This window comes from Oncorhynchus masou, chromosome 5 (genome assembly GCF_036934945.1).
Source record: "Oncorhynchus masou masou isolate Uvic2021 chromosome 5, UVic_Omas_1.1, whole genome shotgun sequence".
NCBI classification, from domain to species: Eukaryota; Metazoa; Chordata; class Actinopteri; order Salmoniformes; family Salmonidae; genus Oncorhynchus; species Oncorhynchus masou.
This window is the reverse complement of record NC_088216.1, coordinates 68,846,990-68,863,032: the sequence shown is the minus strand read 5'-3', so window position 1 is coordinate 68,863,032 and position 16,043 is coordinate 68,846,990. Positions and strand designations below refer to the sequence as shown.

Genomic DNA, 16,043 nt, shown 5'->3' with positions numbered 1-16,043 from the left:
TTCTTTTTTATTGTTGCAGAATTGTAGGCAAAAACAGTTGCACTTCTGCAAGTCTGAATTGCATCCTACAACTCCACCTTGTGACTAATAATATACTGCATGCCGGTGAAAGGTTTCCGGTGTTATGGCGACCTGGAGCATACATTTTTGTTTGCAGAAGGTAAGCGCCAGGTTTCATGTGTAGTTTAATCGATAAATCCGATAAGTAGTTTTTCGAAGTTTGCTGGTTCTATACTTTCGCTGTCACCCTTTTTACTCGGATTGCAGTCAATTGTACGGTGTACCAGCAAAAGCGGTGCCACCAAGAATGTTGCAAGCTGTCGATGTCTGCGTAGCGGGAGCACAGTGATGATGATTTGTCCAGCAATGCAAATAAATATTCTAGTCCAGACATTTTAGGGGCGTTTTGCAAAGTGAGTGTATTAATAATATCGGTGCAACTTGTTAACGAGCGGAGATAGTCGTTCCCTTCCTGTAAGCTACAGATAATTATATTGTAGCTGGATAACTAGTTAAAATGGGATACAATGTGTCACTGTGCTGTATAGTTTATGGTGTGGTTTACATTGTAGCATTCAACAAAACGATTGTGTTCTGGATGCGCAATGTATTACTTAGGTACAATAGACGGCCAGCGACACTCCCTAAGAGAAGTCTAGACGGCTAACTTAATAGCGTCAGGGAACAACATTTTACAACAGAAACGGATGTCGTAGTTACGTTATCCCACATATAGCTTGTTGGTGTTATTATTCAAGGCTCTGAACTTACATATAGCCCACTAACAACTTGAGCATCTTTATGTTTTGAAGCCTTATGGCATTTTCCCACGGACTCAAAAGCATCTCAGACATTTGGCTCATTGTTCCACCAATAAAATAAAAAAGTCTCTCAGCGGGTGTGTAAAGCAGGCTAGGCAACTGTATACTGTATTTAACGTTTTGCTTTGCTCAGCAGTCTTTGGTTGTGTCAGCATATGCATCAACAAACACATTTTCCACCATTAAGTTTTTTTCCCCCAGGACAAGCACAGAAGCATGGGACTATAATATGATGATGTTATGTGGATATTCTTCCAGTCTGACCTTTTTTGGTAGCTGTGTTCTTATGGGTCACATGTCATACAGGTCCCACACTTGTTTTCTCAAACAATGGTAGGAAAAGGGTCACTAATGTTTCCTTCACTAGGACCTCTCCTATATGGAGTTCAGATCCGCCTCGGCAGGTTCCCACACTATGGTCTATACCCACACTCTTGTAAACTGCAGTATACATCTCTAGCCTAGATTACAGTGTATCTGCCTCTATTGCACTTTATTTCCCCATCTCTTTCTCTGTCTCTTTTTCTCTCTCTTTCCACAGAGTTTGGGTTGTGCTGTGAGGTAAGCCAAGGCGACTCTCCCATGTGTTTCTGTGGGACTGACTATGCTGCTGTTGGTAGCACTGGTCATGGTCTGTACTTACACTGTGGTAGCTGCCGACGAGGCTGAGAACACCAGCCACAAACCACCACTCCACTACAGCAGCCTCGCGCTGCCACAGCACCATATCCCCTACTTCCTCCACACTAACAAGAGAGTGGCCAGGCTTTGTCGAGAGGACCCACTCTGCCCTTTTAAAGTAAGAACTGCACTTTCATTGTTTTTAATAGTACAGGGTGAGCTACTGTTTTATTATCACTGTTGTGTTATTATCACTGTTATTGTGTTATTATCACTGTGTTATTGTGCTATTATCACTGTGTTATTGTGTTATTATCACTGTGTTATTGTGTTATTATCACTGTTATTATTTCTGTTATAATCACTGTGTTATTATCACTGTTATTGTGTTATTATCACTGTGTTATTGTGTTATTATCATTGTGTTATTATCACTGTTATTGTGTTATTATCACGTTGTTATTGTGTTATTATCACTGTGTTATTGTGTTGTTATCACTGTTATTGTGTTATTATCACTGTGTTATTGTGTTATTATCACTGTGTTATTGTGTTGTTATCACTTATTGTGTTATTGTCACTGTGTTATTGTGTTATTATCACTGTTAATATCACTGTGTTATTGTGTTATTATCACTGTTATTATCACTGTTATTGTGTTATTATCACTGTGTTATTGTGTTGTTATCACTGTGTTATTATCACTGTGTTATTATGTTGGGTATCGTACCATGTTGGGTGTCATCATTCAAACTGTGGAGTGGGATTCGCTCTTTTAAATTCTTGAACTCAGTTGAATTTTTGTCAAGGTGAATCTATTTTCTAAGCAGCCAGTCTTGTGGACAGAGAATGACAAAAATGTTAAGAACTTAAGTTTACAATTATTGCAAATTTAAAGCTTTGGACAGTGACCACACACAGATTTTTATGTGTATCATGATGGTACAAGTAGCTGTTTAGTGTGGACTTTCATGGTCTATGCAAATGTGTGTTAGCACATCTTTAGTGCGTCTCTCCCCCTCCCCCACCCTTAATGTTTTACGACAGGATGCTCTGCAGGATGTGTCGTCCTGCTGGGGGTATGAGAAGAACTGTGCCCCAGAGAACCGCTTTGGCTATCCTGTCTGCACCAAGATCGACTCTGGATGGTACAACACAATCCCCCTCTCTGCATTTCTTTTTATTCATTAGCATATTGTGCCAAACTCCTGTCATACATGTGGATGTGCATAATGTATTTCTGCAGCTGGTTTGGCCTAACAGAGCTCTTTGTCCTCCCTAGGGCTAGCTCAGTGGAGGCAGCCCAGGAGCTGTTCTGGAAACAGGCAGACTTTGGTTATGTCATGGAGCGCCTCAGTGAGATGAAGACCCTCTGCAAGGCCACCAATCCTGTAAGACCCTGCCATCCCTTGGTGCAGCTGCACACAGAGGACTCAGGGATCCACAGGGAAAAACAGAAAAGGCATTTGCTAAATGCTTACATTTTATTTCTAGGGAGATTCATCTCTGAAATGCTCCAGCCACACTCGCTTCTGCAGGGCGACCAATCTGTACCTGGACCTGAGGAACCCTCGCAGGGGTCATGAGAGGTCAGTGCACCTTGGTTGATACTTCCTGTCTCGCGACCCATCTGGTTTCCTTGTTTTCCTTTGTGGACCATGTCAGGGGAAGAATTCCCTAGCTGTAGTTTATTTTGGGTCTGTTTCTTCCATTTGCTTGTCCCTTCATCTTCATCAAACTAAAAGACAGGATAGGCAATATTGCAGCCACTTTTCTTAGACTAATGAAATAAATTATTATCAAATTAAAGAAGTGTGAGACACACCTGTGTTTTCTCTGCAGGTATAAGGAGGACTTTCTCCAGGAGGGGGAGATTGGGGGGCGTTGCAGTCTGAACAGCCGAGCGCTGGCCGCAGAAGGAGAGCACAAGAGCCCTCTGCAGTCCTGGTGAGACAACACAGAGAATCCTTATGCCCCTCCCTGAACTGTCAGATTCATATCAAGGTTTCTTCTTTCTAAATACATTTCACTTTGTAACAAAAGTATTTGATTGATTGATGAATGACACATACATGAAACTCTCTGAAATACACTCTTTTTCCTTCCCAAGGTATGCTGAACTGCAGGCATACACAGAGCTGGACTTCAACCCCACAGATGAAGAGCATTGTGACATCATCATTGAGAAACCTACTGTATTCATGAAGCTTGACGCAGGTGGGTACAATCTTCATGCCTTTAGTACAATGTCAAATAACTTATTTTCTGTTTATGTACAGTGTAGAACTAGTGACACAGTAACAGATGTACTGAGATGTGATGGACAAACCTGAATGTGCCTTTTTCACAGGGGTGAACATGTACCATCATTTCTGTGACTTTGTCAACCTGTACATTTCCCAGCACATCAACAACTCCTTCAGCAGAAACATCAATATCCTGATGTGGGATACGGTAGGTACAACATTCTGCAGCCCGTATCCATTTCACTGATCTGAGAGGACTGGATAGGTGCATTTCACTGATCTGAGAGGACTGGATAGGTGCAAGAAATCTGTTGAGGACACCGCTGGGCCCTCCATAGGCTAATTGGAGATTCCACCATGTTGCAAGCTGTTGTTTTGTTCAAAGCTGTATGTACTGTACAGAAAGAAGTATGGTTGTTGACCAGAGGGTTGTGTAAAGAAGTGTTAGTATGGTTGTTGACCAGAGGGTTGTGTAAAGAAGTGTTAGTATGGTTGTTGACCAGAGGGTTGTGTAAAGAAGTGTTAGTATGGTTGTTGACCAGAGGGTTGTGTAAAGAAGTGTTAATATAGTTGTTGACCAGAGGGTTGTGTAAAGAAGTGTTAGTATGGTTGTTGACCAGAGGGTTGTGTAAAGAAGTGTTGGTATGGTTGTTGATGGTTGTTGACCAGAGGGTTGTGTAAAGAAGTGTTGGTATGGTTGTTGATGGTTGTTGACCAGAGGGTTGTGTAAAGAAGTGTTAATATAGTTGTTGACCAGAGGGTTGTGTAAAGAAGTGTTAGTATGGTTGTTGACCAGAGGGTTGTGTAAAGAAGTGTTAGTATGGTTGTTGACCAGAGGGTTGTGTAAAGAAGTGTTGGTATGGTTGTTGACCAGAGGGTTGTGTAAAGAAAATGGTTGTTGACCAGAGGGTGTTAAAGAAGTATGGTTGTTGACCAGAGGGTTGTTTAAAGAAGGTTGTTGACCAGAGGGTTGTGTAAAGAAGTGTTAATATAGTTGTTGACCAGAGGGTTGTGTAAAGAAGTGTTAATATAGTTGTTGACCAGAGGGTTGTGTAAAGAAGTGTTAGTATGGTTGTTGACCAGAGTAAAGAAGTGTTAGTATGGTTGTTGACCAGAGGGTTGTGTAAAGAAGTGTTAGTATGGTTGTTGACCAGAGGGTTGTGTAAAGAAGTGTTACCAGTATGGTTGTTGACCAGAGGGTTGAAGTGTTAATATAGTTGTTGACCAAGGGTTGTGTAAAGAAGTGTTAATATAGTTGTTGACCAGAGGGTTGTGTAAAGAAGTGTTAGTATGGTTGTTGACCAGAGGGTTGTGTTAAGAAGTGTTAGTATGGTTGTTGACCAGAGGGTTGTGTAAAGAAGTGTTAGTATGGTTGTTGACCAGAGGGTTGTGTTAAGAAGTGTTAGTATGGTTGTTGACCAGAGGGTTGTGTTAAGAACTGTTACTATGGTTGTTGACCAGAGGGTTGTGTAAAGAAGTGTTAGTATGGTTGTTGACCAGAGGGTTGTGTAAAGAAGTGTTAGTATGGTTGTTGACCAGAGGGTTGTGTAAAGAAGTGTTAGTATGGTTGTTGACCAGAGGGTTGTGTAAAGAAGTGTTAGTATGGTTGTTGACCAGAGGGTTGTGTAAAGAAGTGTTAGTATGGTTGTTGACCAGAGGGTTGTGTATGGCGGTGCTGTGTTTTACATGTGACTACTTGTGTGCGGAGGGGGTCAACAGGAAGTAGTAGGTGAAAAACAGAATGATTTATGGGAAACCTTATCCTGTCCATTGTTCCCCCCTCTGGCTGTGGAAGTGAAGGATGAGGGTAAAGAAATAGAGGGAGGGAGAGAAAATGACAGCGAGAAGGAAAGGAAGGGCCTTTCATCTGACAAACAACACAAGTTGTAAGGTAAACTGGTGACTGACTGCTGGGAAAGGTTCTAATGAAACATACACCATAATACCAACCACTGTTTCTTAATAGTCTCCATGTAATCTGGAATTGAGTTGAGCCAGTTTGATGAAGCAACTGAATTTCGAAGTCGGCTTTCTTATGTATGTTTCTTCCTTTTCAGAGTTTTAGTGGATATGGGGATCTGTTCAGTGAGACATGGAAGGCTTTCTCTGACTATGACATCATCCATCTGAAAACATTTGACACTAAAAGGGTAAAATAATCAAAGCTCAGTGTGTGTGTGTGTGTGTGTGTGTGTGTGTGTGTGTGTGTGTGTGTGTGTGTGTGTGTGTGTGTGTGTGTGTGTGTGTGTGTGTGTGTGTGTGTGTGTGTGTGTGTGTGTGTGTGTGTGTGCGTGCATGTGCATTCGAGTGTGGTCGTACATGGTTGTTTACCGTGTCCATTACCTTGAAACAGGTGTGCTTCAAAGATTCCGTGTTCTCCCTGCTCCCCAGGATGAGATATGGGCTGTTCTATAACACACCTTTGGTACGTATTCTGTCTGTATCTCCTATGTAGTAAAAATATAGAGATAGAATTGCGCCGCCTTTGAGTAAATCTGAATCCCTTTGAACTTCTTGGGATGTCCCTGCCTTTCTGACTCCATGCGTTTGCCTATTTTTATCACGCAGACTTTATGTCCGTGCTTTTTTTTGTTCATACTTCTCGCCTCCTCATTCCGTTTTCCTGCATCTTCTGATATCCAGGTTGGTAATAACATGCAATTTAGGTCAAATATTTATGTTTTGTATTCATCGTGTCCAGCTCTTATGTAATTTAAATGATAATTTCAAGGGGATTTGTATACACATGGTAACATGTAAATACGTACAGTGCCAGTCAAAAGTTTGAACACACCTACTCATTCCAGGGTGTTTCTTTATTTTTACTATTTTCTACATTGTAGAATAATAGTGAAGACATAAACACTATGAAATAACACATATGGAATCATGTAGTAACCAAAAATGTGTTAAACAAATCAAAATATATTTTATATTTGAGTTTCTTCAAAGTAGCCACCCTTTGCCTTGATGACAGCTTTGCATACTTTTGGTATTCTCTCAACCAGTTTAATGGGGTAGTCACCTGGTATGCATTTCAATTAACAGGCGTGCCTTGTTAAAAGTTCATTTGTGGATTTTTTCCTTTAATGCGTTTGAGCCAATCAGTTGTGTTGTGACAAGGTAGGGGTGGTATACAGAAGATAGAGCTATTTGGTCAAAGACCAAGTCCTTATTATGTCAAAAACAACTAAAATAGCAGAGAAAAACAACAGTCCATCATCACTTTAAGACATGAAGGTTAGTCAATTTGGAACATTTAAAAAACATCTTGAAAGTTTCTTCAAGTGCAGTCGCAAAAACCATCAAGCGCTGTGATGAAACTGGCTCTCATGAGGACTGCCACAGGAAAGGAAGACCCAGAGTCACCTCTGCTGCAGAGGATACGTTCATTAAAGTTACCAGCTTCAGAAATTGCAGTCTAAATAAATGCTTCACAGAGTTCAAGTAACAGACACATCTCAACATAAATTGTTCAGAGGAGACTGCTTGAATCAGGCCTTCATGGTCCAATTGCTGTAAAGGAAACCACTACTAAAGGACAGCAATAAGGTCACTAATAAGAAGAAGGGACTTGCTTGGGCCAAGAAACACGATCAATGGACATGTCTTTTTGTCCAAATTGGAGATTTTTGGTTCCAACTGCCATGTCTTTGTGAGACGCAGAGTAGGTGCATGGATGATCTCTGCTTGTGTGGTTCCCACCGTGAAGCATGGAGGAGGAGGTGTGATGTTGTGGGGATGCTTTGCTGGTGACATTGTCTTTTGAGTTATTTAGAATTCACGGCACACTTAACCAGTATGGCTACCACAGCATTCTGCAGCGATATGCAATCCCATCTGGTTTGGGTTTAGTGGAAGTATAATTTATTTTTCAACCGGACAATGACCCAACACAACTCCAGGCTGTTTAAGGGCTATTTGAGCATGAAGGAGAGTGATGGAGTGCTGCATATGACCTCCACAATCACCAACCTCAACCCAATTGAGATGGTTTGGGATGAGTTCGACCGCAGAGTGAAAGATAAGCAGCCAACACGTCCTCAGCATATGTGGGAACTCCTTCAAGTCTGATGGAAAAGCATTCCAGGTGAAGCTGGTTGAGAGAATACCCCGAGTGTGCAAGCTGTCATCAAGGCAAAGGGTGGCTACTTTGAAGAATTTAACACTATTTTGGTTACTACATGATTCCAGATGTGTTATTTCATAGTTTTGATGTCTTCACGATTATTCTACAATGTAGAAAATAGTACAAATTAAGAAAAACCCTTGAATGAATAAGTGTGTCCAAACCTTTGACTGGTACTGTAGGTTTAGGGGGCAGCCTTGAGGTGTGAAATATTGATCATTTATTTAAATTCAGGTGTTTAAATGTATGACTGATGTGCTATGGCTTGTAGGAGTGAATAACAGACCTGTGCTCTGGCCTGTAGGAGTGAATAACAGATCTGTGCTCTGGCCTGTAGGAGTGAATAACAGATCTGTGCTCTGGCCTGTAGGAGTGAATAACATATCTGTGCTCTGGCCTGTAGGAGTGAATAACAGATCTGTGCTCTGGCCTGTAGGAGTGAATAACAGATCTGTGCTCTGGCCTGTAGGAGTGAATAACAGATCTGTGCTCTGGCCTGTAGGAGTGAATAACAGATATGTGCTCTGGCCTGTAGGAGTGAATAACAGCTCTGTGCTCTGGCCTGTAGGAGTGAATAACAGATCTGTGCTCTGGCCTGTAGGAGTGAATAACAGATCTGTGCTCTGGCCTGTTTGAGTGAATAACAGATCTGTGCTCTGGCCTGTAGGAGTGAATAACATATCTGTGCTCTGGCCTGTAGGAGTGAATAACAGATCTGCGCTCTGCATGAATTTTAAATGTGTCTTTTCATGTGTATGGAATTATGTTTGGATTTGGCAGATATCTATCAAATTACACATTTCACTGTGTGTTGTTCTATCTGTGCATGTGTGTGTGTGTGTGTGTGTGTATGTGCGTGTGAGGGACACATACAAATGGATCGGATGTTTTCTTCTTGGCATGTTAATGGCAGATATCTGACTGCTACAGTGAAGGGATGTTCAAGGCCTTCTCCCAGCATGTTCTATATCGACTCAGCGTTCCACAGGATGGACCCATGGTAAGGAATACTGACCACACACACACACACCCTCATACGACTACGCAGACACACACTGAAACACACACACACACCCACATACGACTACACACACACACACACTGAAACACACACACACCCACATACAACTACATACACACACACTGAAACACACACACACACACACACATAGCACGGGTCACTTTGTTGGCGCACACACACCTTTTCTTCACTGGTCTGTAACTCCCCGATACAGGCTTCACTGGTCTGTAACTCCCCGATACAGGCTTCACTGGTCTGTAACTCCCCGATACAGGCTTCACTGGTCTGTAACTCCCCGATACAGGCTTCACTGGTCTGTAACTCCCTGTAACTCCCCGATACAGGCTTCACTGGTCTGTAACTCCCCGATACAGGCTTCACTGGTCTGTAACTCCCCGATACAGGCTTCACTGGTCTGTAACTCCCCGATACAGGCTTCACTGGTCTGTAACTCCCCGATACAGGCTTCACTGGTCTGTAACTCCCCGATACAGGCTTCACCTGGTCTGTAACTCCCCGATACAGGCTTCACTGGTCTGTAACTACCCTTCACTGAACTCCCGACAGGCTTCACTGGTCTGTAACTCCCCGATACAGGCTTCACTGGTCTGTAACTCCCCGATACAGGCTTCACTGGTCTGTAACTCCCCGATACAGGCTTCACTGGTCTGTAACTCCCCGATACAGGCTTCACTGGTCTTTACGACAACAGACTGAGTGCATTTGACTGTATCTTTATGACCATTGAAGACGTTTGCGAGGATGCAGCTCATTGTGTATTCTCGGCTGATGCTAAGAATATGTTAACAGGCTTCCTGTGAGATGATGGTGCTTGCGATAGCGTCTCCCAGCTGAATGAGAGGTGTGCCTGGCCCTGACCCCCCTCTCAGCCCCTTTCAGACCCTCCTTTTATTCCTCTGATTAATGGCTAAGGGAGACACCAGACCGTTGTGCTCTTCTCAGAATCATATCTGCTCTTCTTATGCACACACTGCTGTTTCATCTCATCCATCTAATAGGTTTTATAGTTTGGTAAAGGCATGTATTTAGCACTATGCGGTGTTGGTGTACTCCCTCTGGGGTTCTCCTGGCAGTCTTTGTGGTTTGTGGCTGATCACTTTCACAGTTTCTCTGTTTTTAGCATCAGGAGTTGTCTTCCTCAGGCTATTTTCACCTCAGATGGCACAATGCCAGTGAGACTGAAAGGGAGTTTTGTAGCTCTTTTAGCCACTAGGAGATGGTAATGCTGTATAACAAGCTTGCTCTCGACCTTGTTAGCTCAGCCCGCTCGGCTGTAGCTCTATCGTGAACATAATATTTGTAAAAAATAAATTATCAATACTTTAAAAAAAAGTTCTGTAGAAAACTCCCACTTCCCCTTACCTTATTTGTTGTGGCAGTTTTCTACAAGTACATAAAGTCTAAATGAAGGTCCTTGAAAAGCTATGGATGGGCTTAATATGTCAGATTATGAGATCAGCATAATATTTGCAGATGTTGCAATTGCTCTTACTGCACCATATAAAATATATATGTCATTTTTATTATAATAAGATATGCCATTTACCAGATGCTTTTATACAAAGTATCTCAGTCATGCATGCACACACTTACTTATAGGTGGCCCCAAGAATTGAACGCACAATGCTGGCGTTGCAGGGGCCATGTTCCACTTTACCAACTGTGCCACACAGTAAGTATCATCTCACCACCCCTATGTTCTGTGTTTCAGAAGGGGAGGATTCGGGTGACGTTGTTGGCACGCAGCACAGACTACCGTAAGATATTGAACCAGCAGGAGGTGAGTCCAGGCTGAGGTAGCACTGCCAACTCTCTGCTCCCTCCCTCCCTCCCCTCCACCAGCTCTTAACTGGCCATTTAAAATGGTATTTGCTATAAACTGGCAGCGTAAAATGCCTATGATTTATGCAGCCCGTTTCTGTGTTTGTTTGAGCTATCATTGATCGGAGAATGCATCTCACTGTGTTCATACAGCTCACAAACGCCCTGAAGACTGTGCCTCTACTTGAGGTCAGAGTGGTGGATTACAAATACAAGTGAGTGAACAGTTTGTGTTCTTTAGACGTAGTTTAGGGGAAGTAAGGTTGGATTATATAGTAATGCTGGAGAATACAATGCAGCAGCACAAAGGGAATTGTGTAACAGCTGGATTTTATTGTCTGACACACCGCTTTTAGAGTGGAGTAAATATTGAATGTACAGTATAGTATGTTGGACTGAAGTCTGTCGGGGGATTGGGTTAAGTAGTAAGTTCAATTTAAATATAAGCTTTTGACGTGAGTGCTGCAGGTGCTTGTTGGGTGACCTCTGGTCTTGTCTTGTCTTGTCTTGTAGGGACGTTCCGTTCCTGGAGCAGCTCAGCATTACCCACAACTCTGACATCTTCATCGGGATTCACGGGGCAGGACTTACTCATCTGCTCTTCCTTCCTGATTGGGCCGTCATCTTTGAGCTGTGAGTGACAATTGTCAGTCTGTCTCTGTGGGTCTACAACAGGTTTACTGTGTCTTTGTGTTTCTGGGTCTGTCTGTCTCACTGGATCCTTGTCTCTATCTGTCCTTCCATGCTCTATGGATGGCAGTACGGGTCTACAGGCAGTGATGGAAAAAATATGCAATCGTCATAATTAAGTAAAAGTAAAGATACCTTAATAGAAAATGACTCAAGTAAAAGTGAACATCACCCACTAAAATACTGCTTGTCTAAAAGTATTTGGTTTGAAATATGCTCTAGTGTCAAAAGTAAATGTAATTACTAAAACATACTTAAGTGTAAAAGTATAAATAATTTCAAATTCCTTATATTAGCACAATTGTTTTATTATTTTTTATTTACGAATAGCCAGGAGCACAATCCAACACAGAGACATAATTTACAAACAAAGCATTTGTGTTTAGTAAGTCTGCCAGATCAGAAGCAGTAGGGATGACCAGGGATGTTCTCTTGATAAGTGTGTGAATTGGACCATTTTCCTGTCCTGCTAAGCATTCAACGAGTACTTTTAGTTGTCAAGAAAAATGTATGGAGTAAAAAGTACATTATTTTCATTAGTAATGTATTGAAGTAAAAGTAAAAGTTGTCAAAAATATTAATAGTAAAATACAGATACCCCCCAAAAACTACTTAAGTAGTACTTTAAGGCATGTATGCTTAAGCATAACAGGGCAGAGTGATATCTGGGCTGGATATGGTATTGTGTATCTATGTGTGTGATGGGTGGGTCTGGCAGCATGCTGTGCTCTGTTAGCCCTTAGCCGCAAGGCATGGCGGTGAAATACGGCCTAATTTAAACAGGCATTCATCAGGCAGGACGAGGAGGCGGACGCCACAGAGAGAGGAGAGAGAGAGCAGGAGATGAAGTGTCTCCATCTGTTCTCCACAGATATAACTGTCAGGATGAGAGCTGCTATCGAGATCTGGCTCGGCTACGGGGGATTCGATATGTGACTTGGCAGAAAAGGGACAAAGTGCTCCCAGAAGATAAGGTGGGAAACTCCAACACCACTCTTGCCACCACCTCCACCTAACTCACCGCCCCAGATTCCCAAAGACACCTGACTAATGCTCACCTGAAGCTTCAGCATTTATCACCACACTCATCTGTCATTTTGTTTTTAGTACACACACTCTTGCTGCCTCACACACACACTCACGCTGCCTCACACACACACTCACGCTGCCTCACACACACACTCACGCTGCCTCACACACACACTCACAAATAACAGACCTGGAGTGCAGTGTTCATAAAGACTTTCTCTCACTTTTCCATCATCACCCCCCTCCCCCACTCACCACACACAGGGTCACCATCCCACCCTGGGGGATCATCCGAAGTTCACCAACTACTCCTTTGACGTGGAGGAGTTCATGCGTCTGGTGCTGGAAGCAGCAGACTACGTCCTGCACCACCCCAAGTGGCAGCCCCCACCCAGCCATGATGAACTGTAAGCCTGCACCACCCCAAGTGGCACCCAGCCATGATGAACTGTAAGCCTGCACCACCCCAAGTGGCAGCCCCCACCCAGCCATGATGAACTGTAAGCCTGCATCACCCCAAGTGGCAGCCCCCACCCAGCCATGATGAACTGTAAGCCTGCACCACCCCAAGTGGCAGCCCCCACCCAGCCATGATGAACTGTAAGCCTGCATCACCCCAAGTGGCAGCCCCCACCCAGCCATGATGAACTGTAAGCCTGCATCACCCCAAGTGGCAGCCCCCACCCAGCCATGATGAACTGTAAGCCTGCAGCACCCGCCCAGCCATGATGAACTGTAAGCCTGCAGCCCCCACCCAGCCATGATGAACTGTAAGCCTGCAGCACCCGCCCAGCCATGATGAACTGTAAGCCTGCAGCCCCCACCCAGCCATGATGAACTGTAAGCCTGCAGCCCCCACCCAGCCATGATGAACTGTAAGCCTGCAGCACCCGCCCAGCCATGATGAACTGTAAGCCTGCAGCCCCCACCCAGCCATGATGAACTGTAAGCCTGCAGCCCCCACCTAGCCATGATGAACTGTAAGCCTGCAGCACCCGCCCAGCCATGATGAACTGTAAGCCTGCAGCCCCCACCCAGCCATGATGAACTGTAAGAGTGCAGCCCCCACCCAGCCATGATGAACTGTAAGCCTGCAGCACTCGCCCAGCCATGATGAACTGTAAGCCTGCAGCCCCCGCCCAGCCATGATGAACTGTAAGCCTGCAGCCCCCACCCAGCCATGATGAACTGTAAGCCTGCAGCCCCCACCCAGCCATGATGAACTGTAAGCCTGCAGCTCCCACTCAGCCATGATGAACTGTAATCCTGCAGCCCCCACCCAGCCATGATGAACTGTAAGCCTGCAGCCCCCACCCAGCCATGATGATCTGTAAGCCTGCAGCCCCCACCCAGCCATGATGATCTGTAAGCCTGCAGCCCCCACTCAGCCATGATGATCTGTAAGCCTGCAGCCCCCACTCAGCCATGATGAACTGTAAGCCTGCAGCCCCCACCCAGCCATGATGATCTGTAAGCCTGCAGCCCCCACCCAGCCATGATGATCTGTAAGCCTGCAGCCCCCACCCAGCCATGATGAACTGTAAGCCTGCAGCCCCCACCCAGCCATGATGACCTGTAAGCCTGCAGCCCCCACCCAGCCATGATGATCTGTAAGCCTGCAGCCCCCACCCAGCCATGATGAGCTGTAAGCCTGCAGCCCCCACCCAGCCATGATGATCTGTAAGCCTGCAGCCCCCACCCAGCCATGATGAACTGTAAGCCTGCAGCTCCCACCCAGCCATGATGACCTGTAAGCCTGCAGCCCCCACCCAGCCATGATGAAATGTAAGCCTGCAGCACCCACCCAGCCATGATGAAATGTAAGCCTGCAGCCCCCACCCAGCCATGATGAACTGTAAGCCTGCAGCTCCCACCCAGCCATGATGACCTGTAAGCCTGCAGCCCCCACCCAGCCATGATGAACTGTAAGCCTGCAGCTCCCACCCAGCCATGATGATCTGTAGTAAGCCTGCAGCCCCCACCCAGCCATGATGAACTGGAAGCCTGCAGCTCCCACCCAGCCATGATGAAATGTAAGCCTGCAGCCCCCACCCAGCCATGATGAACTGGAAGCCTGCAGCCCCCCCAGCCATGATGAAATGTAAGCCTGCAGCCCCCACCCAGCCATGATGAACTGTAAGCCTGCAGCTCCCACCCAGCCATGATGATCTGTAAGCCTGCAGCCCCCACCCAGCCATGATGAACTGTAAGCCTGCAGCCCCCACCCAGCCATGATGACCTGTAAGCCTGCAGCCCCCACCCAGCCATGATGACCTGTAAGCCTGCAGCCCCCACCCAGCCATGATGAACTGGAAGCCTGCAGCACGAGGACAGTTTGGTGAAGTCAAACACACGACTTAAACACAGTCATCTTTTAAATCTAAAAGTATTTTTAATTCTAGTTCTTGTATATTATGAAGGTTTAATTTAAGTTTACAACATCACTTTTCAGCTATTTATTATTTCAGTCTTTAACACAGCCTTCTAGGCCAACACAGCCCAAGGTGCATCTCAGTAGCGATAATAAAGAGAAATCAAATGGCCGTGGCAAACTTAGAGTACCTGCTACCATTTTCCTTGTTAGAGAACAGTATATGTGCTATACATACACTCCTTACAACAAATGACTATTTCTATTACAAGCTGCCACTGGTGGTTGCCGTAATGATCATTTGTTTACTTTCTAAAACAATGGGTTTATTTTCTGCATTTTCTGATTAAAGTGGTGTGTTATAGACAGACAGGGATGGAACTTTCAACATGTTGTAAATGTGACCATTTTATCAACCCCACAGAATTGTCTTTGCAACTATTTTGTCGTCACTACATATAGTAAACTTCCAGGAAAGGGAAAACACAACTGATATAATCAATCTAAAGCTGGATGTTTTATTTATAAGTGAAAGGGAGTCAGACCTTTTGGTCAATGTTTTGGAAAGTCTTGTAAGTCATGTTATATTTCAAAGCCATGGAAATGTTTTGAAATAAACATTTTCAAAAGTGTTGACATCTCTCTTTTTTTGGCAATTTAAGCAGCAATGATTTTATTAATCATTATTCAAATTCATATTTTGATAGTAACTGTGTACAGTATCTCCTGAACTTTTCAAACAGAATTGCTGATCTCAGACAGTTATTTGCTGAGGGTTTCATTATTTTAGTTTACAGGGGGCTGGGAGGAATGGCTCCCCACAAAAGGGCACTTGTTCAGATATATTTGTCATCACCATAAATCTGGCTGACCTCAAAACCACCACGGCTGCGCTGTCGGTGACACCTATTTGCCATGACACCTGTGTACCACTAGATGGCAGTAGAACACCACACATGAGTCAATTTAGATTTCTTTTTTTCCCCAGGATCACAGAGGAGAGAATTGCACGATGTGTGGAACTGCATTGATTGGTGTGAGAGTGCTTCTATTGTATAAATCTGTCGAAATCCTCTGAAATCTAGGTCAGGTTTTATTGAGTTGATCATAGAATGATAGATATGCTAGCTCTTAAATCTGAAGACGCATCAGGCCGAATAGCTCATGTTCTAAAGTTGTGAACTGTTGTACCCCATACAAAACACTGCCACCACAAATCTCTCTATCTGAGCTGCGCTTGTCAATGTTGTGGTTGAACTTTCCCATTATTGAC

General features: G+C 44.2%; 1 protein-coding gene across 2 annotated transcripts; it reads left to right on the top strand.

The window, feature by feature from the left end:
• Positions 1-73: 73 nt before the first annotated feature.
• On the top strand, positions 74-15,402 carry LOC135540141 (EGF domain-specific O-linked N-acetylglucosamine transferase-like). 2 transcript variants are annotated; one of them, XM_064966559.1, is made up of 16 exons: positions 74-160; positions 1,363-1,620; positions 2,490-2,590; positions 2,725-2,833; positions 2,937-3,031; positions 3,285-3,389; positions 3,553-3,659; positions 3,793-3,896; positions 5,746-5,838; positions 6,042-6,113; positions 8,731-8,817; positions 10,571-10,639; positions 10,834-10,895; positions 11,194-11,313; positions 12,242-12,344; positions 12,664-15,402. In XM_064966559.1, exons 2-16 carry the CDS (start codon positions 1,426-1,428, stop codon positions 12,808-12,810), a joined length of 1,569 nt encoding a protein of 522 aa, XP_064822631.1. In that variant the 5' UTR covers positions 74-160; positions 1,363-1,425; the 3' UTR covers positions 12,811-15,402. The 2 variants fall into 2 exon arrangements, with proteins under 2 accessions (XP_064822631.1, XP_064822632.1); XM_064966560.1 differs by lacking the exon at positions 74-160 and adding an exon at positions 212-1,239.
• Positions 15,403-16,043: the final 641 nt, after the last annotated feature.